This window comes from Dasypus novemcinctus, chromosome 1, assembly GCF_030445035.2.
Source record: "Dasypus novemcinctus isolate mDasNov1 chromosome 1, mDasNov1.1.hap2, whole genome shotgun sequence".
NCBI classification, from domain to species: Eukaryota; Metazoa; Chordata; class Mammalia; order Cingulata; family Dasypodidae; genus Dasypus; species Dasypus novemcinctus.
In genome coordinates, this window is record NC_080673.1 from 98,080,913 (window position 1) to 98,107,488 (window position 26,576).

General features: G+C 36.0%; 1 protein-coding gene across 8 annotated transcripts in view; it reads left to right on the forward strand.

The window, feature by feature from the left end:
* UBE2D3 (ubiquitin conjugating enzyme E2 D3) overlaps positions 1 to 20,833 on the forward strand; it is a 33,336-nt gene extending 12,503 nt beyond the window's left edge. For 5 of the 8 annotated variants that reach the window (XM_058294798.2, XM_058294814.1, XM_071215311.1 and 2 more), the window contains 6 exons: positions 7,731 to 7,794; positions 7,884 to 7,915; positions 12,770 to 12,847; positions 14,073 to 14,178; positions 15,882 to 15,975; positions 17,777 to 20,833. In XM_058294798.2, the coding sequence (XP_058150781.1) occupies positions 7,731 to 7,794; positions 7,884 to 7,915; positions 12,770 to 12,847; positions 14,073 to 14,178; positions 15,882 to 15,975; positions 17,777 to 17,822 (420 nt within the window). In that variant the 3' untranslated portion in view covers positions 17,823 to 20,833. Of the gene's footprint in view, positions 1 to 7,540; positions 7,595 to 7,730; positions 7,795 to 7,883; positions 7,916 to 12,769; positions 12,848 to 14,072; positions 14,179 to 15,881; positions 15,976 to 16,362; positions 16,413 to 17,776 lie in introns of all 8 variants that reach the window. The other 3 variants (XM_012525677.4, XM_058294740.2, XM_058294750.2) reach the window with 2 other exon arrangements.
* Positions 20,834 to 26,576: the final 5,743 nt, after the last annotated feature.

Here is a 26,576-nt window from a genome sequence, read left to right on the forward strand (position 1 = left end):
AAACAGTAGAACTTGTTATATTAAGTTTTAGAACATGGAAGACTTCTCTATTTATATGGGTTAGACTGTACTTGATTCTTAGCTACAATAAAAGGCTTGTGGTATATATACCTTAAGATTGTGGTAAACTATTTATTTTTCTCCCCCGTTGGCTATCTGTTTCCATTTGCTGTGTGTTCTTCTGTAATCACTTGCACTCTTGCCACTTGCACTCTTGTCAGGCGGCACCGGGAATCTTTGTCTCTTTTTTGTTGTGTCAACTCTGTGTGTGTGGCGCCATTCCTAGGCGGGCTGCGCTTTTTTCACACTGGGTGGCTCTCCTTATGGGGCGCATTCCTTGTGTGTGGGGCACCCCTATGTGGGGGACACCCCTGCATGGCAAGGCACTCCTTGCGCTTGGCAACACTGCGTGTAGGCCAGCTCACCACACCAGCCAGGAGGCCCAGGGTATCGAACCCTGGACCTCCTATATGGTAGGCAGATGGCTCTTATCAGTTGAGCTACATCCACTGCCCTATTGTGAAATTTCAAGTGGGTGTTAAATTTGTTCTAAGACTTATAAAATTACTTGTTCAATAATGGATAGTTGATTCACGCTCTCAGTATACTTACTTGAAAAATGTTATTTTTCAGGTAATCACTTGGCTCAGAGTTTAATGTTTTGATTTTTTTTGTTTTGCTGTATTATTATGGTATTAATTACATTCACAATTTTGTGCTACCATCACCAAGATCCATTACCCAAGCTTTTTCATCAACTCAGACAAACTCTGCACCCATTGAGCATTAAGTCTCCATTCCTCTCACCCCCAGCTAAAACTGAATTTTTTTTAAGCAAATCAATTTTGTTGGTACGTATTAATGACATAGTATATATATATATATTATTTAGTGGATATAAAGTTTTTTGAAAGTTCACATCACAAAAATTTTTAACATTGTTTGAATCTGCAAAGCTAGTGTTTATAATTCCTACTGTTCAGAATCAAAAATGCTCGGTATGCGTTTTCTCCTTCAGGGGGCATATTTACATATGCAAGCATAAAGTTCTGAACATCCATCTCTTAAAATTGTGAATTCTTGGATCTCTGGCCTTATCGGGGTATTTTTTGTGGGGTTTTTTTGTTTTGTTTTGTTTTTGTTTGTTTGTGGGGTTTTTTTGACGATTTTTATTTCTCTCCTCTTCCCCGTCCTCCCCCCCCCCCCCCCAGTTGTTTGCTTCCTCTGTCCAATCGCTGTGTTCTTCTTTTGTCCACTTGTATTCTTGTCAGCAGCACCTGGAATCTGTTGTCTGTTTTGTTGCATCATCTCTCCATGTGTGTGGTGCCATTCCTAGGCAGGCTGCACTTTTTTTCCTACGCTGGGTGGCTCTCTTACGGGGCGCACTCCTTGCGCATGGGGCTCCCCACACGGGGGACACCCCTGTGTGGCACGGCACTCCTTGCACACAACAGCACTGCATGTGGGTCAGTTCATCACATGGGTCAGGAGGCTCTGGGTTTGAACCTTGGACCTCCCTGTGGTAGGCTGTATCCATTGGGCCAGATCTACTTCCCATCTGGCCTTACTGTTAACTTTCTAAGCAGTTGATTGTGATGAGTTTCAGGAGCAAATTGGCAGTGTATAACAGTACATTTCTTGCTATCCTACTGCATTGTGAGTTTTTTGTTTTGGGCCAAATTTAGATCATTCCTGAGAAATTGGTCTTATTCTGATGTGTAATTTGACTGTACATCTTTGAGATAGTCAGTCTTCCTGCAGTGTTGTATTTTCCCTGCCTCTTTCTTATCTCATGGGTCTGTAAATCCCTAGCCCTGCTTACTGTGGCCAAATCTTAGACATCTTACTTAATTTGTTAGCCTTAGATATCATTGATCACCACTTCCTCCCCTTAAAGTGTTTTTTTCTTCATCAAACTTTGAGGGTACCAGTCTCCTTTATGGTTCTTTTGTTAATATTGAGTTATTCTTTGGTTCACTCCAGGGACCTTTTATCTGTCAATACTTTAGATATTGAAGGAAGTCTTAAACAGTTTCAGGGCTATAAATACCATTTGTATATTCTTAAACTTGTTTTCAGCCTGTCTTCCCCAACGTAGACTTTACATGTATGTACCTGCTCATTTGACTGTCCACTTGGATGTCTAAGTGGGATCTTTCCCAAGTGCCCCATCCACACCTTTATGTTGTTTGTTTGTTTAAAGATTTATTTTACTTAATTCTTCCCACCCACTCATTGTTTGCACTTGCTGTATCTGTTCATCTTCCTTGTTTCTTTAGGAGGCACTGGGAACCAAACCCTGGACCTCTGATATAGGAGGGGGAGGTACCTAATCCCACCACCACTCCTTGCTTTGTTGGGTCTCTCATTGTGTGTGTGTTTTTTTTTTTTAAGATTTTACTTATTTTTCCCTCCTTCCCCTTCTCTTGCCCTGCTGTCTTTGCTGTGTTGTCTTCGCTTTTCATTTTTCCCTCCTCTAGGATTTACCAGGATTCCATCCTGGAGACTCCTAATGTGGAGAGAGGTTCCCTGTCAATTGCACCACCTCAGCTCCCAGTTTCTGCTGCACTTTACCTTCTCTCTCTTGTTGCATCATCATTTTGCTTCATGCCTCACTTGCGCAGGCACACTTTGTCTTCGTCTTTTTCACCAGGAGGCCTCAGGGATCAAACCTAGGTTCTCCCATATGGTAGGCAGAAGCTCTGTCACTTGAGCCACATCCGCTTCCCTCTCTTTGTGTTTTTCCTTCATCTTGTTGCATCAGCTTGCTGCGCCTGCCTGCCACACCAGCTCACTGTCTTTAGGAAGCACCAGGAACCTCCGTATGGTAGGCGGGAGCTCTTGCTTGAGCCGCATCCGCTTCCCCAGGCCTTTGTTTTACTTAAGTCTGGCAAGCTCTATTTGCTCAGGCCAAAATTCTTGGCATTCTCCTTTATTCTCACCCTGAGTTAATCAGGAAAAGTACCGTTTTTGAAATGCATGGGTTGATCGATCTATGGATGGATGAATAGATACATAGATCAATTTAAAGACCACTATTGGTTTTATTAGTGGTGCTGTCAAATAGCTCTATTAAAACACTTTTCTTAAATGTACTATTTAAAGCAGTGAAAACTTTGTGTTGATCATAAGAACATAGTATAAGACAGAATAATTGTTCCTAATGCATGGTTATGTACTTTAGTTTCTTAGCCCTCTTCATCTCAATGCTATTTTGCTAATATTTCTAATAGCCTTTATTTTAGGTTTCTTAAGAAATTGTAATCTTATTATCTTATTCAAAGTAGCTTTTTTTTTTTGAGTCAGGTTGAAACTAACAATGACCATTGACTCTAGTAGGTTAAACTATAATTTTTTAATTGGGGAAATACCATACACAAACTAAGCTATTATATAAGCTTAGGGGGAAATCACATTAAATGGAGGTTAGTCTCAATTCTTTTATTTTATTTATTTATTTATTTTTAAGATATGGGGGGGCGGGAGGCAGGAAATAAACCTGGGACCTAGAATGTAGGAAGCCAGCGTTCAACCACTGAACCATTGGCGTCCCTGAGTTGGTTTTATGTTTTGTTTTGCTGGTTGTTTATTGTTATTTCCAGGAGGCACCAGAAACTGAACCCAGGATCTCCTGTGTGGGAGGCAGGCTCTCAACTCCTTGAGCCACATCTGCTCTCATTTCTTTTTAATCTTGACTTAAATATTTCAGCCCAGATATTTTCATTGGCTCTGTCTTTTTTCATTTATATAAATTCCTTTTCTTCAAATGCTTTTTATAAGACTAAACTTCACGTACTCAATTCTTTTCAGTGTTTTGCCAAATTGAATTGTTCAAAACTGTAAACCATCGTAATTTCATTCCATTGTAGTACAAAATAGAACTATCCAGTTAGAAATGGTTCTATCAAAAGAACTTGTCCATGAATTGAAATATTTAAAGTGCATGATTTAATTTGTTCAGTTCCTCAGTTTTGTAGGGATAGATTTCAGCATCTTCCTGTTTTCAGTAATTCGTTTGGTCTGAAAACTGATTTTTTTTATTTTCCACCCAATGATATTTTTTTTTTAAAGATTTATTTATTTAATCCCCCCCCCCTTGTCCTCTGAATCTATTTGCGGCGTCTTGTTTCTTTGTCTGCGTCTGTTGTGTCAGCGGCACGCACGGGAAGTGTGGGCGGCGCCATTCCTCGGCAGGCTGCACTTTATCTCACGCTGGGCGGCTCTCCCTACAGGGCGCACTCCTTGCACGTGGTACGCGGGGGACACCCCTGTATGGCAGGGCACTCCTTGCGCGCATCAGCAATGCACATGGGCCAGCTCCACACGGGTCAAGAGGGCCCTGGGTTTGAACCGCGGACCTCCCATGTGGTAGACGGACACCCTAACCACTGGGCCAAATCTGTTTCCCCCAATGATTTTTTTTTTTAAGATTTCTGAATGATTTTAAACCAAATGTGAATAAAATTTAGAGTACTCATTTACCCATCTCCAAATTAATGTCATAGTGGGACCCTTAAGTCATTTATTTTACTTAGTTCTTCAAACACTTGAACATTTCTGAAATTCTAATGACAGCAGAGTACTATCAAAAAGCTGGAGTTTTTTTGTAATCATCACAGTCAAACATTTCATAGTACAGTTATTCAGTTATATATATTTTTGATTGTAAGTTTTGACAACCATAGTCTCTTTATTTCCCCTCACCCCCTTGCAGCTGGCTTGCTGTCTGCTTTCTCTGTCACTGTGTTCTGCGTGGTTTTTTTTGTTTGTTTCTGTTTTGCTTGTCTCCCTTTCTGTTGCCTCACCTTGCGGAGTCTGCTCTCCACAGCATTTGTGGGCTAGGCCGCTCTCTGCAGAGTGCAGGGGAACCTGCCTTCACAAAGAGGGACACGAACCCACGGCCTCCCATGTGGTAGACGGGAGCCACAGCCACTTCCCCATGCCTCTTTTTTGACGGGTGTCCACACAACCAATCCAAGGACATTTCTGAAAAACTCCAGTGATTTCTGTTAAACTATTTGTACAGTTCTTGTTATATTAATGGAGTTGACATAGTAAAGCCTTTACTTTGTTTTGTCATATACTTGTCGGAGACCATGCAATTAAAAAGGTATGAAAAATTTAGAACTACAGTCAGCTGCATCATTAGGAAATAAGTAGTTGTAGATTCACACCATGCAAGAGCATTGACACTGTTGACCTTATTTCTCACACCTGTAATTTTCCCACCTTTACCCATGTCCCTGCCAGCTCAGCCCAGTGGCCATCACAGCACCAAAGTGACCAGAAACAACAGTGTCAAATACTTAGGTCATTTATGGCTGATAAGGACTTCATATCTAGCCATACTTTGTAATGTCCACGAACCCTATATGTTGTCCCTAAAGGAGAGGTGTCCTTTACCTTTTGTCTGAAAAGGACCAAGAGAAGATAGGTTTTTGCTGTTTCAGATTTCATCATGTATTAAAGAAAAACTTCTGTTATAGAAGTATACAAATTGAAGGTCTATTAAACTTATTCCAGCTTATTTTAGCATAGCTCATCTCTAACTTTTAAAAAAAAAACGAGAATACTGTTTGGTGGCTTCCCATGGCAATAAATGAATACTGGAACCCAGGCCAACAAGAACCTTAGGGATACCATTTCATCTCTTCCTTGAGTGCCCTTTGCTTAAAGCATTTAATTTAATAAATGATAGATTCTCACTTGAAGTCTAGGAATCTCTCATTTGTATCCCTAGTGTCAAGTATATGGCTGATGTACAAATATTTTTAGTCTTTGTGTATACCTTCAACAGTTTTGGGCTGTTTGTTCAGTGGTATATAGAAACTGAACAAGGACCTGGTTTTACAGAATCTTAAAGGTTAGGATATATGTATGTGTTCTAGATGGCGATTTGCTTTCCTTCTATGGTGGTCATAGCTTCTGTGTTTCCTGTATTAATGCTGTGAATTCCTACATTCTTACATGAGGCAGTTGTTATTCTGGAGTTTAAATTGAAATATTTAACTTTTCTCTATTCCTCTGCACCCTCTTGTTATTTGATATTCTGGATTTTATGACCTTGACTTTGCACTGAAAAGCAAAGATCAGAATTGAAAAAAGAAAATGAATGTAACAGTTTGGAAATTTAACTCCATATACTTCAATTCCTTGATTAAACTATTCTAGGGAATAAGTTCTACTAGACTAAATGGAGAAAATAGTATTTCAGGGTTATACATTATAGATGCATTGGTATTGTGGTAAATGGTTGATATTGGGCAGATTACATTATTCTTTATTGTTTTTTGTTTTTTGTTTTTAAGATTTATTTATTTATTTAATCCCCCCCTCCCCTGGGGGTCTGTTCTCTGTCTGTTTGCTGCATCTTGTTTCTTTGTCTGCTTCTGTTGTCGTCAGCAGCACGGGAAGTGTGGGCGGCACCATTCCTGGGCAGGCTGCACTTTCTTCCATGCTGGGTGTCTCTCCTTACGGGTGCACTCCTTGCGCATGGTGCTCCCCTATGCGGGGGACACCCCTGTGTGGCACGGCACTCCTTGAGCGCATCAGCACTGCGCATGGGCCAGTTCCACACGGGTCAAGGAGGCCTGGGGTTTGAACCGCGGACCTCCCATGTGGTAGATGGACGCCCTAACCACTGGGCCAAGTCCGTTTCCCCTATTGTATCTTTTATTTAGGCATTCCTCTTGCTTTTCTAGTACTTAATTGTTAGTACATGAGTTTTCTATTTCGTTGTTGAAACTGACTCTCAAACATTATCCCTGAACATTATTTCCATGTTTAGACAAGAAGGGGATAAAAAAGTCTTTCCATGGGCTAATAAGATGTTTGTTTGTTTTTTTTAATGATTTTTGGTGCTTTACTGATTTTGTGCCATTTGAAAATGGGGAGACAGTAGTGCATTAACGTTGGGTTTATCTCTTTTTTTGTTTTTGGTGATAGATATTCGTTGCATGGAACTCTGTACCATACTATCAAAAAAACTAGTGAAGAAATAACTTCATCTTCATGTTATATATTATATGTGTTATGCACAAGTCATGGGAGGTTAAGTACATGTTTTTTGGGAATAATGGGTATTGTGAAAACTGCGTATTTTGATAATGAAACTCACCTCTTTTCTGCTTCTATAGGTAGGCTCTTCCTGAATTGGAATTCCAAAAATAGTTAAAAATGGACATTGGGTAAAAGACAGGGTTGAATTCAGGGCATGAATAAATTAAACCAAAAAATGTACATAGTCTGGTGAGAGATTTTTCATGTGTAAATGAGTTCAATGGATTTGAGGGGGAAGTATAGTTCAGAAAGAACAAAAGATTTAAGACAGTGGAAATGAGGGTCCCTGAGATGGTTTGAAAGTTCAGCAAATAACATTGAATAATGAGAACCACCTTTAAATTCTTGGACTATGAAAGTATGGGATTACAACTGCTTAAGTTTGTAAGGACAAATTTTTTTCATGTCATAAAAATTTTCATATCACTGTATATATACTTCTATAAACCCTAATCAAGATGCTTATCTCATTATCAAACAGCTGTGGTTACCATGTTCCAGCCAAGAGACAATGATTTATATCTCCCAATGGAATGTATGTTAATATGAATTTTGATCTCTTGTCCCTTAAAAATAAATGAGGTGAAAGTAACTGGAAGCAGTTGACTCTTTTTGCTTGCTTGTGTTTTCTATTAAGGTTACATGACCCATCATTTTCTGTCTTGGTGTAGGAACTTAGTGATTTGGCCCGTGACCCCCCAGCACAATGTTCTGCAGGTCCAGTTGGGGATGATAGTAAGTAGCTTTCAAGTTGATTTTTATGACTAATTTTTTAAAAATCTTGTACATTTTTAAAATAATAACAAGAGTTTTTCTTTTTCTAGTGTTTCATTGGCAAGCCACAATTATGGGACCTGTAAGTATTAAAGAGTTTTTAAATTTTTATTCTAATTGAAAATCCAGCTTTATTTTGGGTGTAATTTTTAACCTAGTTGTTGATTTATTTTATTATATAATAATTTTTCTGTTTTGGATATGCCACAGTTGTACTGTTAGAAAGAATAGTTTAATGAAGTAGCCACTTACTACATGTACTGTATCTGTACCTGTGTTCAGGTTCAAGTATGCTGGTAACATCTTTATGACACAGAAAAATAACTCTTGATTTAGTCCAGTTTTCCTTCATAGCAGTGTAAAGCATTATCACAGAACTTTATTTATAGAACTAATTAATTTACTGGCTCTGATCCTACAGTGAGTCATGTGTTACTCAGAGATCTTGACTTATTCATTTAGCTACCCAAAATCTAGCTTACTTGCATTATTTTTATATTTAGTTCTTTATAGAATTTTAGATTTGTGGGGAATTTGAATAGTTTCAGGTAGCAAATGATACTTTTAATATAAAAGAAACTATTTTCTATACTGGATGAAACTATACCATCTTAAGAGATTAATAAGAAACTGTATATACTGGTTATAAATACTCAGAATTATGGATACCATCTAAGAATTTCAGAGAATTAGTAGTACAGGAAAACATCCAGGGTTAGGACTTTATCATACCCAGTACATAACATTTCTTTGACTTGGAAGGCACTTTGGGATCTCTATTAAGTTATGTGTATATATTATCGAACTTTTTCTGCTTTTTTCCCTTTTAGTGGTTTTATCTCTACATAAATGGTGGTGACGTATTAGATGAGATAATGCCCATGAAGTAGATGTTTATAATTCTAAAGTAGGATGAATTTTATTACTTGAATATTTTTTCCTATCCCAACAAATATGAGCACCTACTGAATGCCACCTGCTTTGTGCTAGGCACTAAGAATACAGATGAACATAGTAGACGTGAGCTATTCCAGTCTTTAGGGAACTTAAAATTTAATGGGGAAGACAAGCAATTAAAACGTGTTTAAAGTGAAATGTAATAAGTTATGAAATAAGTGATGTATGAATGAAGTGTGCTGAGTATTAGAAATGTTTAGGAACTCATAGCAGGGATAATTGATCTAGTAAATTGACCTAAAATAAGAAGATAGGAAGATTGTGAGTCAAACATTGGGGAACAGCAGGAGGGGGAAGTGGGATTTTAGTTTAATAATTTGAAATATGTTGGTTTGTCCTAATAAAGATTACAAAGTGAGGATTTCCAGTTACCTCAGGCATTTTGCTGTTTTGTATTTCATTTTCAATGTGCTTTTTCTTATTTAGTAACAAAATAGTGATCCTCTAGTACATACAATTAACTAACTGGTTTGGGAAAGTAGGCAGTCTTCACATATAGGTCCTTTGACTGGGCCCTAATGCCACAAGCAATAATGATTTGGGATGGGGTAGCAGCTTCCTCCTGTTTAGACGGGGGACATGTCTCTCATAGTCCCCACCTGGTCTACTTAATTTGCTTTTGCAACTTCTATAGTTTTCCCTTTATGGATTAACCTCGTTAATGGATTAACCAGTTTTCTGCTTTTAAAGTAAAAGTATATGATTTTTCAGAACTATTAAAATATTCCGATTTGCAATGCCATCACTGTGTTTTCTTCAGTAGCAGTATTTGCTGATATGAACTACTTGTTTTCTATTAACAAGATTCTCTCTAGTCTCACTATTGAGCATATTCTTACTATTGGTTGGATAATTTCAGGCAGTAGTCAAAAAAGTTATAAAAACCCATCCAAAATATAGATCTTATTGTATTCTACGTAAGTAAGCATGTAAATTTAGATACCAGGTTATAAATAGTTAGCTGTTATCCTTGCTTGGAGAGCATTGATGAAATAACTCATTCTTATTTTGGTTTTTGAATGCATCTTTGTAACTAAGCATCAAAGTATGATTAAATAAATACTGTATTATGAGTGTACTTACCCTATGTGGCATGCAGTTGTGACCCAAAAAGTAGGGCCAGTAGTGGCATAACCCATAAATTGCAGATTTACTGAGAAGACTGAATGATAACACTTTGCTTTGGAATATAAATCAGGTAAAATGATGATAGTGCCACAGATCTTTGCATAGCACCTAAATTTAAAAATAGCATTTATAATGCTGACCTCAGAATTGTCAGTAGCTGTTTATTTTGTTACTCATGGCCTAGTATCTAGAAAGTAATGTGTAGACCTTAATTTGAAGACTCAATACAGAGTAACTGGTGAAGCTTAGGGTATTGTAGTTGGGAAATGCTCTCTTGGTCTTTAAAGTTGTGAGACAGAAGTGCTTGGTTTTAATACTCCTATGCGGTTGCTTATGTTTTCTGAAGTAAGATTCTTTGAAATCACAAATATTGATAAGAATTAAGTCTTTGGAAGAATTGACAAGAGTATATTGCTAAGTTAAGTGTGGTTTTAAAACTATGTTTGTCAGGAACCTTTGTACTATATATATTAAGAGCAATTCCAAATAAGAAATGATGCGGTGAGGAGAAATGAATTTCCTTACCTATTGTTTCTGATGTTTACTTGCTTGCTTTTTCATTAACTGGAGATAGAGCTGGCAGAAGGAGACTTCATTGAAGTTGTGTGGGAGAACCACACTTAACTTCCACCTGATCTGACATAGCCATCACAGAAAGTACAGCATCTGTGAATAATGTAACCTTTGGCAGCCTGAGCAGTGTCAACTACAAAAGTAGCTGAAGTAGTACAATCTATCCATAGGTGTTACTTTATTGGCCCATAAGGATTATGGATTTTTTTTCAATTTATGTTAAGCATGTTATGTTATTCACTACAAAGGATAGATTCATGCAAACTGTATTTCCCTTTGTACCTTACTCTTTAAGGAGCTTTTTAGTCTAGTGGAAGAAAGAGATAGAAGTAAAAGAGTTTTGTGAGTAACACTGTGTACATGAAGAGATCTAAAGGAAGGACAGCCAGCAAATTGGACTAAAGGAGGGATGTATTTATTTTTCTAAGAAGTTTAAGCTTAAAATAGACCCTAAAGTGCAGGTGGGGTCCTGAAGGTAATTGAAATAAGGAAGCAGATAAGAAAAAGTATTCCAAGCAGGGAAAATAATTGGAAAAAGAAGTGTGAAACTGAGTTACCCACGTAATACTTAAATGATGTGCAGTAAAGAGAAGATGCTCTGGAGAAAAGGTAGAGATGAAACTATAAATAGATTGGTAAGAACCAGATCATAAATTAGAGGAGAAAGCCAGCAGCGTGGCAGCAGGCATACTGCTGTTGCCATAATGCGGGGAAAAGGTAATAAAATCTTGAGCTATATAAGGCTGTGGCAGTGAGTATCAAGGAGAGAAGGGGCTGTAAGGTTCTTCAAGATTTGGTAATCAATTTGGATCTGAGGGGATGGATACAACAAGAAGAATCAAAAATGAGCTGCTGATTTGTGGCTTGGTTTACTGAGAGGAAGAATGGGTTTTTCTTTGTTCTGTTTTCTGTTTGCTGCCAATTTATAGCGGAAATGTGAACATAGCGCTTCTTTCTATATGACCTCATTTGATGACCTCTGGATCTCTTAGTTTTACTAGTTTTTTCATGTTGATTTTGGTGAAATTTTAGTGTTAAATTGCTAACATTGAAATGTTATTTTCCCCTAAGTTCTTTTTTCGATGAACGTGTGAAATGAGATTTGACTTTACCTAAATCTCATCATTAGAGTGCCTTTATTCAAAAGTAGTCAGGCACAGCGCTTAATGTGTAAAGCTTGGAATGAAAGCTTAAACAAAACTTATGGAATTGGATTTTATAAAAACCTTTAATATTTGAGATGATCTAACTTGTTAATTGTATACAGTAAAAACAAGTATTTAATAAATATTCTGATGTCTTGTGTTTTATTTTTATTTTATTTTTTTGTTTCTTCAATAAATTGGCATTCTCCTTTGTACCCTGTTCATTTTTCACATTGGGAACATTTCATTGCATTCACTTTACGTGTTTTATTTCGACCAGATTTAGAAACCCATTAAATTAAGAAATTATTTTTGGTGTAACAGGAACAGTATCTGTTTCCTCTAATTGATTAGATTAAAATGTAGAGCCCCTATCATGGATTCCTTCAAGTGTTAAGTTTATACTAACATTATATAACATCACTTATTAAGAAACTTCGTATTCAAGTTGTAATGAATAAAATGGCAAAGGAGAAAGAATACTGCTGTAGTTTGAAATTTTATATTTTACTATTGAAGTGGAAAAACACCCCATATTTTTTTCCCAAAGCTTAACATCCTATGTTTACATTGATTTGCTGTGGTTAATTCAGTATGCTTTGTGGGGAAAAGCTTTCATAGTCCTAAAGGAAAATTTGTGGGAGCTAGATGGGAATTAAACTTTCTTAGACCTATTTTGTTATTGTTCTGCTTCTCTTGTTGAAGTGGTTGCCTTACCTGGAATACCTAGTATTTTCAGTAGTTTGCCAGTAGTTAGACTGGCCTGTTGAAATGCAGAGCCACTTATGACAACTGGCTTATTGTTATAAGAAATACTCTAATTTTCAGATTATATTTGACTGATATATGTACTACTGTATAGATTGTGTTGATAAATTTACTTGTGTTCATCAGAATTTTCTGAGTAATTTTTTCTGAAACTCTGGTGACTTCCATAAATTGAAATCAAAATAAATTTAGATTCATTATTGTAATTTTTTTCTGATTGAGTTTTGAAATAATTTAGATTCTTTATTGTGGTATTAGGTAATTTTGGCTTATTAGATAGAGAAATGTTTGAAGCAAAATGTTACATAGATAATTTCACAATAATACTGCAGATGTCAGAGTTAAGCAGATTTTTCTTTTCACAGAATGACAGCCCATATCAAGGCGGTGTATTCTTTTTGACAATTCATTTTCCTACAGACTACCCCTTCAAACCACCTAAGGCAAGTATTCTTCCCCCAAGATTTGTTAGTATAGTCTTATATGCTATTTCACAGGAATAGAGCAGTTTTAGAAATTAGTATTTGCATAATTGGGGCTGAATTGGTTTCGTGTACTTTATGAATAAAAATAATAGACTATGTATAAACACACGTATTGGATTGACTCTGATAAAAGAATGCCAATTCAACTTTTGTTAAAAGAACTAGACTTAGATTTCAGCTTTGTAAATGGGATTAGATATACCTTATCCTTACAGTTGGAAGTCTCAAATATACTGTGAGAAAGCTTTATTTTGTTTTGTTTTTACATTATTGTGCTTATACAGATTTGAATTATTAACCTTAGAGACTTGTAGTACATAGTAGACATCAAATGTTCGCCTTCAGTATGTAGTTGCACATCATGGTACAACTTATTCCATGTTTATGTTGTAGTTTAGGCAGACTATAATCCTTTGGATTTGGTTGGGGTTTGGATTTGTATACATAACTGAATAAGTTTATCAAAAAGAGTTGCTTAGTAACACTAAGGTGACTGGTTTATGCATATTTTTTAAAACGTCCTTGACTTCTCAGAACTGATAATGTAAATTCATGTATGTGAATAACTATTGAAATAATATGTCTAGGATATTGTCACTTCTCTGTAACCATCTTTGGAGGCCTTTGTCACAGTCTCGTTATAGGTATAACATAACGGTTCCTTTAGATGAATTACCTTTGTGATATTCAAATTTGCATTTTATGACCGTGCATATGCAGATTCAAATGCATACCTGTGTGGTTTAATTTTACCTTAAAGTTAGTAAAATGAGCCCGTCTATAAATTTTGGTTACACTTATATAAGTTCCTTATTTTTTTTAATTGCTGTGTAAAATACCCTTTAAATTGCTTTATGGTACTTATGATATGGTAGGGCCAAAGTTAACTTTTTAGAACTTTCCACTGTATCATTGATAAATCATTTCACCAAAGTCATATTTTCCATTTTAATTTAAAAAGGGGCACCCCACAGGGATCTTGAGAATGAATTTTTTAAAAACAATTTTGTAGTTTTGGGTCCTTGCTTTTATGTGTATACATTAGTTTTTAGCCATTTGATCTTCAGAATTGTAACTTAATTTTTTAAACCTTTCTAAGTCTTAAGTTTAGAAATGCTTGTTTTTATTTGGGAAGAATACCTAAGGGTTTTTTTGTTTGTTTGTTTTTTTTAATGTATTTCAGGTTGCATTTACAACAAGAATTTATCATCCAAATATTAACAGTAATGGCAGCATTTGTCTCGATATTCTAAGATCACAGTGGTCTCCTGCTTTAACTATTTCTAAAGGTAAAATACTTTTAGAGAATATTCTTGTTCTTCTCTGGTTTTTCTAATAAGTTAAAAGGAGTTTTATTCTTCAGCCTCCTTACCTGAATCTTCTATTTTTATGGAAACTGGTAAGAGTTGGGTAAGAAATAAGTAATTTGTATATCATTTTGCTCCTTTATCTGTATTGATTAAAAGGGTTTTGTGAGAAGTTCAAATTCAAAAAGAGTGTGTTAGGAGTTGGTTGACAAATACAGATGCAGTAAAGTTTATTTTAATAGATCTTTGTAGTATTTTCAATAAGAAGCCACTTGGACACCTCACTTGCTTTCCTGTTGCCATTTAGCTAGAATGATATATACCTAAACTTTTAAGTCTTGAGGTTTTCTTTGTAGGAAAATGCTGGTTTTGCTTTCCTTGGTTTTTATTTAGATAAAATCTTAGTATTGTGTGAACTCGGTATGTTGTTCCTACCTAGCAGGAGTCTAATATAGAATCTTGGAAAAGTCTAGATAAATTCTGGTCTTCTACTTTAATATGACACCTGACAGGTTGTCTATTTTCTGCGTGAATATTGTGGATGGAGATGGAGTTCCCTTCCTTCTCTTTCTCCATCTGAATGACTCTGATGACTTTTATGTCACTTTCAATCCAAAAAAAAAATACACACAAAGCAAAACTATTCAATGATAAGGATGTCTTCTCTTCCTTATAATAATTTTTAGTTTTGGAATTAGCTTAGCATTCCTTAGGTACGCAGAATTAGTTATATTGCCAGTTATGCAATTGTCTCAGATATATGAAGATGGCAGCTCTCCACCTCTTCAGCATTCACATTTCCTGGCTGAATTCTTAAATTGCAGCATTTCCCAAACTTGTTTCTTGGAATAGTTCGTAGATAATTTATGCTTTTATGAGTTTGATAAATGCAAAGTGAATTTTTTATAATAGCAGGACATCATAAAGCCATTGTATGCTTATACAGTGCATTTGAAACTCTTAGTGGGGCTGAGTAGTATTTCCCAACTGTTGTTTGACTAGAGTAACTTTGGGAGGGGGGGAAACAAACTATTTGGGAGAATACTGTCTTAAATTCTACATGTTTGACCATGAGGTGCAGAGATGCCCAGAGATGTACTTACCAAATGCAATGGATGTGTCGTGATGATGGGAGTGAATGTTGCTGGGGGGGGGGGAGTGGTGGGGTGGGGTGGTGGGGTTGAATGGGACCTCATATATTTTTTAATGTAGTATTTTTACAAAATCAATAAATAAATAAATAAAAATTTAAAAAAATTCTACATGTTAGGTTGATCTCCTGCCACTGTGAATCACCTTATAAATTCAAGGAAACAAAATAGTCAGTGGGAATGTTAGGAGTTTCTGTGAGAAACTCCCCCTTATTCTCTTAACTCTAGTTACTTTTAAGTTCTAATGCCACTTACCTGTTGTTTTTAATAAATACGGCATCATTTAGCTATCTTAGAACCTCCTGAGTTTGGCAACATTTAAAGCTTGTCAGTACTAAACTTAGGCTAGCAAAGCTCTATTTTTAGCACTCCTCCTTTACAAAGAGCTTATCTCCTGTGAAAGAAAATCTCTATAAAGCTTTTCGTGTTGAAATTAAGGTATTAACTAATATAACATATTTTGAGGATCAAAGTTTGTTTTTAAATAATTTATCCAGATTCCCAATGATGGGTAACACATTTGTTTTCTTCCAGTTCTTTTATCCATTTGTTCACTGCTATGTGATCCGAACCCAGATGACCCCTTAGTGCCAGAGATTGCACGGATTTATAAAACAGACAGAGATAAGTGAGTATGAAATAGTTTAAGGAAATAATATAGAAGTGGGTTTACTTTTCAGTTAGGCATATATTCTGCTGTAAGTTGGAACAATGCCAAGAAGACTTGATGCTTATTTCTGGTAAGATGATAGGAGAAAGCTAAGTTAGTTGCTTAAAAAAATATCCCTGTGTTCTAGCTTATGTTTTATTTTTCTAATGTGTTAAATACTTTGTCACTTTAATTATTCTTAAGGTTGGGGGAAGAAAACAAATTTTTATTCATCACAGTTGCTTTTTATATATTACTTGTAAAAATAAAATTGATCAAGTATCTGAAATATTTGAATTATTCTTAGACTTTACTATTTTAATTTTTGTATGTTATAATTAATGCCAAGTATACTTGTTCAATTAGGTACAATAGGTTAGCAAGAGAGTGGACAGAGAAATACGCTATGTTGTAGGGTAAGAAGATCTGCACTCTGGTGCGCTTATTCATGGTACTGCCAGCACTTGAGTGCTGCATGCTTAAGGCACTGTATTAACTAACAAAAGGTAATAGATGTGGCAGTTTTTTTGGTTTCTTTTTTTGGTTTTTTAAAAAAATTTTTTTCTTAAACTCTACCTTTAACTGCTTGATCTGTTAACGTGAAAGTAGTCATTGCTTAAAATATTCTTGCATGGCAACGCAGATACATAGCACTAGTAATGTACAAGTAAGAAACAGAAAATGAAGTGGTATCTTTTTCAAGTTACCATATTAAGTTTTTGCTTTACAGTCTTTGTACCAATACTATATAGAAGACGGTAATTTAGTCCAAATTTTGACAGGGAGGTAGTGATGTAAGACAGAAAAATTTTAAGCCTAAGCATCTAAACTATTTATCACTGACAAGCATGCATTAGTGTCAGCTATATTTTATGGCTCCCTGTATGCAAAATGAAGCCTTTGTTTTAAAGTCCTCGCTTTTTGAGAAGGTATCTTTAAACAACATACCATGACTAGGTAGAAAGAATTTTTCTTAAAGTTTAGAAAACTAGTTGAACCAAGTTTAGTTCTTGGTTTGAAATGAAGCTAGTTCATATTTTTAAAGTTCAAACTGTTAAAAGTTCTTCCTGTACCCTTTTTTTTATATTCATTTTCTTAAAGTTATCCCTATTTTTCTGTTGTAATAGGGCATGGGTGTAATCCAGAGAGAAACTGATAACGTTTATCAATATTAATGTTCTTCCTCCGTAATAACCACACTTGTGTGAACTGCCTGTTGAAATAAAAGTAGTAGGTTTTTCTACTACAGAGTACTGTTCACCTGGTCTTGAGTGGGGCTTATTAGATCCATTCGACATTTCACATATTACCTAATATTTACCTTCTCTTGAAAAACACTACCCTCTCTCCACCGTTCTCAAAGTCGTCTTATTCTGCCTGTTCCTTAATCTCAAAGTCATTTTCTTCTCTGGTAATATTCAGGACTTGATAAAATTTTTTAATAACTGTTTGGTTCTGGTTTTGATGATATGTATACTGTTGTAATATAAAAGAATTTTTTAAAGTTAAAATTTGTCAGGAATGGGTTTCTTACAGAATATTAGCTCTGTGGTAGAGGGAAAGGTCCTTGAATTTTGTTAGCCTTCCTCAGTCCTCTCTCCTACTTTGTTGTGTTTATTAAAATACTACTACTCTCAGAGGAGAGATCTCTTTATTTCCCACATTAGAGAGGGGCTCCATAATGAATGTGGAGATTAAAAAAATATCCTTTCCTTCCTTTTAAGTATCAAGAACCCTTGAACTTTATTTTGACTTTAAATAACATCTTGTTTATTTACAGGTACAACAGAATATCTCGGGAATGGACTCAGAAGTATGCCATGTGATGCTACCTTAAAGTCAGAATAACCTGCATTATAGCTGGAATAAACTTTAAATTACTGTTCCTTTTTTGATTTTCTTATCCGGCTGCTCCCCTATCAGACCTCATCTTTTTTAATTTTATTTTTTTGTTTACCTCCCTCCATTCATTCACATGCTCATCTGAGAAGACTTAAGTTCTTCCAGCTTTGGACAATAACTGCTTTTAGAAACTGTAAAGTAGTTACAAGAGAACAGTTGCCCAAGATTCAGAATTTTTTTAAAAAAATGGAGCATGTGTATTATGTGGCCAATGTCTTCACTCTAACTTGGTTATGAGACTAAAACCATTCCTCACTGCTCTAACATGCTGAAGAAGTCATCTGAGGGGGAGGGAGATGGATGTTCAGTTGTCACATCAGAGGAAGCAGCATTACTATAGCAGCATCCATTCTTTAAGCCTTCCACTGTTAGAGATTTGAGGTTACATGATATACTTTATGCTCATAACTGATGTGGCTGGAGAATTGGTATTGAATTTATAGCATCAACAGAACAGAAAATGTGATGTATTTTATGCATGTCAATAAAGGAATGACCTGTTCTTGTTCTACAGAGAATGGAAATTGGAAGTCAAACACCCTTTGTATTCCAAAATAGGGTCTCAAACATTTTGTAATTTTCATTTAAATTGTTAGGAAGCTTGGAGCTATTAGTTAATCTATCTTCCAATACACTGTTTAATATAGCACTGAATAAATGAAGCAAGTTGTCAATGGATGAGTGATCAACTAATAGCTCTGCTAGTAATTGATTTATTTTTCTTCAATAAAGTTGCATAAACCAATGAGTTAGCTGCCTGGATTAATCAGTATGGGAAACAATCTTTTGTAAATGCAAAGCTGTTTTTTTGTATATACTGTTGGGATTTGCTTCATTGTTTGACATCAAATGATGATGTAAAGTTCAAAATGAATATTTTGCCATGTTCAGTTAAAGTGCACAGTCTGTTACAGGTTGACACATTGATTGACCTGATTTACGCAGAATTAATAAGCTAATCAAATAGTGTAGCTTTAGTATGCTGCACATGATACTGGCAGCCCGAGAGTTCGTTGGACTTGGGACCCAGCAGTTTTGAAACATGTAAATGGAGTTTAAAAATTTTATTTTCCAGGTGCAACCCCCATTTAAAATTTTTCTTCACCTTGTACACTTGACAGATGAAACAACCATAACATGGGAGTGATAATGGGTCAAAATTTACAAAATAAAGTACTGTTTTAGTGTGGGAGTTGTCATGAGGCTGTGTTGAAGTGACTTTACTATGTGGGATATTGAGTGTCCGTTGAAATGGATTTGTTCAGCCATTTACATTAATGAGCATTCAAATGCACCAGATATCATTTCAGGTGACTTAACACGAATGAATAAAAGTCAATGCTATTGGATTATTTTTTTTGTTTGACAAGTGCTATCTGTGCCACTAATTTAACTTCTGTAGTAACAAGGGCATTACCATTCTTCACCCTTTCTAATTCTGACCCTATAGTCTTACTTTTTTTTACTTATTTTGGTTTGTCCATTGCTTTATTTCTTACAGTCCTGTATTCAGTTTTCTTAACACGTCTGTGGCTTTTCTCCAGCTCCATATTTTTTGCACTGCTTACATTTATGTGCAATCTTATTCCTTGTCTGCACACAGCTATGGAAAGCTAGATATAAAATAAATGTTAAAGCTTGATTTTTATAAACATTGTAATATGTAGTTTGGACATGATTTATTGACTTAAAGTTCTCTAAACGAAGTAAAAATGCATGCCTTCTGAAACAGTTCCGATTTTGTTAATACTGTAATAAGCAGCTCATTGGGAAATAGTCCAACTTTTACAATTTTCCATTGAGTGAAGTTTTTCCTTCTGAAGCTTAATGCTTACAGAAATAATGGTGACTTCTTAATGGTAGATGTCATGCTGTTAAAACTTTTGGATTCAAATTATTAAATAAGTAACATACAGCTCTACAAGGTAAGAAATGCTGCTCTTTGGCTCTGTTTTTGAAGTAATTCTGAGACTTCTGTACTCAAATAACTGCTTTACTAGGCATACAGTTTTTTGAAGACCAGCCATGAATAAAATGTACACACTTGTCAGAGCTTTTGGATCCCTGAATTTCACACTGACCTTTTTAGCCTTAGACCACCACCCTTAGATATTACTAAGATAACTTCCTTAAACCACTGATTGTCATAATGACTAGTGGATTGTCAAGTTCTTTATCTTGGACTTGATCCTTTCTGCAGCATTCATGTGTCACTTCTAAGGGAATAAGCCATAAAGGCTTCTCCAGGTTTAAGAGAACAGTATTTTAAAGTACCTGGAAAACCATTGTTTTGAATGTATGGACACGACTTGAGATCATCTCCAATTAAACCTTCAAATCAAGACATTTGCCCTCGTTATTCCACCCCACCTATTTATTACTAGTGCCATGTATAGGACTGAAGTGAATATTAATCATTGATTTTTGCTCTACATCTCTCAATGTATATTAGTATATAAAGTTTCTCAACCTATAGGGATTCCAGTTGGCCTGTAATTGGTACTTAAATTTATTTTAAGTGACTAATTTTTCTGGGCAAGTTTGCAATGTGATGTACAAAAAAGCTGAAAACATTACAGTGATTAGTTTGCTTTCATGTGTGAGTGCTCACATTTTAAAGTATGAACCACAGTTAACTAGTGGTCTCAGGGGTAGTGAAGCACTCACTTTTTTTTTAATGGCTTAGTTGAAGTTACTAAGGATACTGATTATGCTGTGTTAGTGATTTGGGGGGTGACTCAATTAGCTATGTTTTGTGTTGGCATATCAAAACTGTTAAATGATTGTCAATTACACTTTAAAGTGAATTTGTCTTTTATGAGGAACCCAGTGCAAGTCACTATTGTCTAATAGTGACATCTGCATAAGACTTGTAAAAGCTAAAGTTAATTGAGCTTTAAGGAATTGTTACCATTAAAGTCTGTATTCAAAGACACTTTGGTCTTACTCAGTAATTCCAGCTAATGCATAAATTCCACACTTGAACATGGTTATCAGTTCAGTTGTAACTTCCTGAAACAGTAAAACAGCAGTCATGAAGAAATGGTTTTGAATTAGGATTGTGGTTCTCTAGCTGTGGTTCTGAGACCAATTAGCATCATTTGGGAAACTTTAAAATGCAAGTTAACAGGCCAAGCACAGGTCTGCTGAACCAGGAACTGTGGAGGGTGGGGTTTGGCAAACTTTACATGGTGATTTTAAGGCATGGTAACATTTGAGAACCACTTATTTAGAAGTATGTTAATAGCTCTTCTAACAGAAGACAGCCATCCAGTAACCTTTGACCATACAGTTATAATTTTTTCTGTTTCATGACTTAACATTGTAGAACTTGTTGTATGCCTTACATTTCTACCTAACAGAGTACTATGGCAAAAAGAAAGGAAAATAAGTACTATGAGAAATCCGTACTTTGAATTATAACACTAGATTGATGTCCGCTTTCATGCTAAATAAAAAGGTGCTTTTTCCCAAAATTTCCTAATTAGTATACCAACATTCTAACCAGTGACTAAAATTTACAAATAATATCTAACTTCTGGTACATATAATTAGGCCAATGGCCATATAATATTAAAAAGAGTAACCAGGTACAAGTCTACCTACTCAGCATTGTGGCAGATAACCAGGATTTCAAACCAGGTCTCATTCTGAAGTGAGAAGGTAAGATGTCAAGAATGTGGGCAGTGTGTACTGAATTTTAAGAAATTTACCCTAAGGTAGCTATTAAAGCTATTTTTACTCTCCCAGTTGAATAAATGATAAAGCTAAGTGGAAATAGAAGATAGGCATACCTCTGACAGCCCCCCCCCCACACACAAAAGTGTTAGAAAACCATGTAGAAAGGCCAGAAAGCATGTTTGAAATGAGCTGACTGCTTGATTTTCTTTACATCCCCAGTAATTATCACTATTTTGCATTCTTTCCTGCTATCCTCTTCTTGCCTTAACATTTTATCATTATGGTATATAAGGTGTTTTCTGATTTATGTGGAAAATACATGGTTAAGGTTCCACTGTCCATCATTTCTAATGGTGCTGCTGATCCTCTGTATAACCTCTTGATTCCTTGTTTACCATATTACATTTGAAGCGTCAGGTAAGGCCAAACAATGAAATACTTTTACATCCTAGTTGCTTAGGAACAGTTAATTGTCAATCATTTGCTAACCTACTCGGACATTTGAACTCCCTTGAGTTCATGATTTCAGTAACCACCTGGCTGTCTAAGGCATCTTTAGGATGTCTAAGAATGACCTGATAGCTACACACAAACATACCTTTGGGCCTCAGTAAACACACCATGCTTAAGGTTGCATTGGCCCCAAATCTGGACACCAATCTTGATTTCTCACAGTCCACTTTCAATAAAATTAAATAGCAAGCCTGTCAGTTCTACCTTAAAATTTTATTTAGAATCTGATTTTATTTACTGTTGCTACTATGGACTTAAAACTCCACCATCTCTTGGATTATTGCAAGACTCCTGAGAGGTCTCCCTGCTTCCTTCCTTGTGGCAGTCTATTCCACACAGCACCCAGCATAATCTTTCTTTAAACCATAAAAACATCATGTCATCACTTTGCCTCCAAACCCCTAATGCTTTCCCATCTCATTCAGAGTAAAAGTCAAAAGTATTTTTAAAAAAACAAAGATCCCTACAAGACTAAATGATTTTTTCCCACCACTCAAGTCTACTTCATCTCTAGTATTCTTGGTTGCCCCATCAACCCCCTCACTCAACCCTGTCACGCTGGCCTCTGCTAAGACAAAACACAGCTTTCTTCCACCTCAAGATATTGTCCTTTTTATATGGCTTTCTCCTTCCCTAACTGAGCTCAGTTCAAATGTCAACTTACAAGAACTTTTTTCTAGACCATCCTATATAAAATACCAACACCCACCACGAATACAGAGTGTACCATATTCAATATTATCCTCCTTAAATGTAATATAATTTGTTTGGTTCCCCTCAGGCCCATCCGAGAATGTAAGCTCTAAGAGGGCAAAGACCATTTATTGGTTCTAATGATATATTCTTCAGTGACTAGTTCAGTGCCTGGCACAGTGTAGGTGGTCAAATAGTTGCTAGATGAGTGATTATAAGTTAAATGGTAGTCGTCTTGCATCTTTTTATTATTAATTTCAAAAGTACAAAAGTAACTTTCTAATATACTACAGAAAAGTAAGAATGGAACCTTCCTTACTACTATAAATATCACCACAATGACTGTCAGTATGGATAATTACCCCCGACCAACCCTCCTGTTAAAAACATAAAAGCAAAAAAACATACTGGGGAAAAAAAACTTTTTTTTTTTTTAATTGGTCTGTCAAGAAAACAAGGAGTACTGTCTGGCCAATGCCAAACTGAAAGTAGGAATCCAGTGAAGAAGAAGAAGCTGAACATGATCTAGAAATCAGCTTTTTCATAGAGTGCACTTGATGAACCAAGTGAACTTAAACTTTAATTTCTGTGGTGTTAGAAAAGCCATGACACCCAACGAATGGTATCAAACAGGAGAAACCTAACCTTATGCACAATTCAGTGTCTGCCTATCTTGAACCTTGGTGCTTTGTGGGAGAATATTCTCCCCTGAGAATTTGTAGCAAAAGCCTGGCCTTTGTAAAGATTTGCAGCCCAAAATCTGATTATTTAGGTGGTCCCAGAAAACTCAGAGGATTTGATTTTTAAAGAAGTTCCAAATCAGTGGAGCAGTGTTATCAAAAGCAAACAAATACTCTTCACAGGAACTCAATATCAGCTGACAGTTAAAAATCAGGAAAAAAAAAGATAAAGGGAACATCATACAAGGGGACCCAATTGAATTGCAAAAGTTTCAGGCATTAAAAATGTCAGACCATCCAAATTGGAAAGGAAGAAGTAAAACTATCTCTAGTCTCAGATGATACCATCTTATATTGAGAAAATTCTAAAGATTACACACACAGAATAACAATTTAGCAAAGTTACAGGATACAATATCAAAAAGTTAGCTGTGTTTCTATACACTAGCAATGAACAAACCAAGGATAAAATGAAGAAAATAATTCCAGTTACAATATTAATTGAAAAGAGTAACATACTTTAGAATAAATATAACCAAGTATGTAAAAGACTGTACAGTGAAAACTATAAAATATTGCTGGATACAGACTTTGGCCCAGTGGTTAGGGTGTCCGTCTACCATATGGGAGGTCCGCGGTTCAAACCCCGGGCCTTCTTGACCCGTGTGGAGCTGGCCATGCGCAGTGCTGATGCGCGCAAGGAGTGCTGTGCCACGCAAGGGTGTCCCCCGCGTGGGGGAGCCCCACGCGCAAGGAGTGCGCCCGTGAGGAGAGCCGCCCAGCGTGAAAAGAAAGAGCAGCCTGCCCAGGAATGGCGCCGCCCACACTTCCCGTGCTGCTGACGACAACAGAAGCGGACAAAGAAACAAGACGCAGCAAATAGACACCAAGAACAGACAACCAGGGGAGGGGGGGGGTAATTAAATAAATAAATAAATCTTAAAAAAAAAAAAATATTGCTGGATGTAATGAAAGACCTCAATTAATGAAAGATATTGTATTTTGGATTGGAAGACATGATGTTTCAGTTTCCCAGCTGCTAAAAAAATTACCACACAATGGATTGGCTTAAACAACATGAATTTATAAGGGAAGAGTTTCAAGGCCAGGGAAGTCCAAAATTGAGGTTTCAGCAAGGACAAGCTTTGTCCTTGGAAGACTGTGAAGTTCTGAGTCTGGCTGCCAGTGATCCTCGGGTCCTTGACTTTCCTGTCACATGTTGATGTCCTTTCCTTTCTCTGCTGGGTTCCATTGACTTTCAGCTTCTGCTCCTCCCATTTGCCTTTCTCTTCATAAAGTATCCAGTAACAGGGTTAAGGACCAAACTCATTCAGTTGGGCTACACCTTCACTAAAAAGAATATCTTCAAAGGCCATCATTAAAATAACATCTTCAAAAGGTCTTATTTACAATGGTTTCAAACTCACAGGAATGGACTAATGTTAAGAACAGAATTTTTTTTCCTGGGGTACATAATTCATTCTGCCACAATTGCTAAGTCAGCAATACTCCCCTACAGATTTCATATAATCCCTATCAACATCCCAATGGTCTCTTTTTTCCAGAATTGGAAAAGCAGATCCTAAAACTCACCGAATTTCAAGGGACCCCAAATAGCCAAAACAATCTTTTAAAAAGAAGAATGTAGCTGGAGGACTCACACTTCCCAGTTTGAATACTTATTACAACTCTACAGTAATCAAGGAATGTGGTACTGGCATAAGGATAGACATGTAGACCAATCAAACAGAATTGAGAATCTAGAAATAATCTCATACATCTATGATTAATTGATTTTCAACAAGGGTGAAAAGACCATTAAATGGGGAAAGAATACTTAAGAAATGGTGCTAGATGTGGACAAGACCTTGACCAAAAGGGGGAAATATTAAATACAAATGAGTTTTTATAACTAAGAGATTTCAGAGTGAATTGGGAGGTCATTTCAGAGGTTACACTTATGCAGGTCTCAGCAGGATCTCATTGAGAGCTACAGTAAACAGTGCCTCAAACAGTGGGGCTCCCAAGGGCTCTAGAGACATCTAGACACTATAAACAGGGCAGACCAGCTCAGGAAGTCAGCTCTCTGTCAGTTGCCTTATTTTGGAATTTATGCTCCCCAGTGTAACAGAGTTAGACTCATTTATAGTTTTCCCTACATGTGGCTCTTCTGTTCCTTCTATTTGAACCTATAATTAGCACTACCCTTGTTAAGTATATGTCTCAGAGACTTAAATCTTTGGTCTGTTTGTATGTTGGTGAAGCCCTGAATCTCAACAGAATTGCAACAGCTACTCTTTAGTTCACTGGACTCACCCAGGACAACTAATAAGGAGATGATGATAGACAACACCCATCCCAAGGAACAGACAGTGTCTACAACTGCAAGCAAGGTAGTTCTACATCTGCCCCATGAGATCTAAACCGCTCTCAATTAGAAGCAGAGTGGGCATCACCATCTCAAAATCCTCAAGACTGGGGAATGAACAATGGACTAAAGTACTCTTATCCATTGCATTAATAAGATATTGTTATACTACGGAGTGTACATTGGGCATGTGGGTCTTTTCTAACATTACACATAATTAGATCACCAATCTAGTCAGTATCAACACACTGATTCAGCAGGAATGTGATATTTTAATGTACTAAAGTACCATTGTGATATGTTTATTTAAGAATGTCATTCAGACAGTAAAAATTATGAAGATACTTATTAAACTAATGATAATGACATTGGTATACTTACCATCATTTTAGTTAAAATATAAACAAAGTAATTTTTCTAGCTTAAAAATAATATGGACAATATTTAAATTTAAATGAAATTTATTTTTAAGTTGTATTTTCATTCAATTTTGGGGGGAATATAAAATTGCCACAAATGTTTTCTGGAAGAACTGGTGAGATAATTTCTGTTTTAATAATTGCTATTTTCAAAAATGATTCATGTGTCCTGAAAAAGAATGTAGATTATAAATTATTGGGTATAGTATTCTATTTAGTATGTTGTGTATATAATTTTGATTATCAGTATTTAACATTTTTTCTAAAATAAGGATGTTATATCAGGAAAAAAATTTTAATGAAATGGAGTGGAGATGTGGAAGA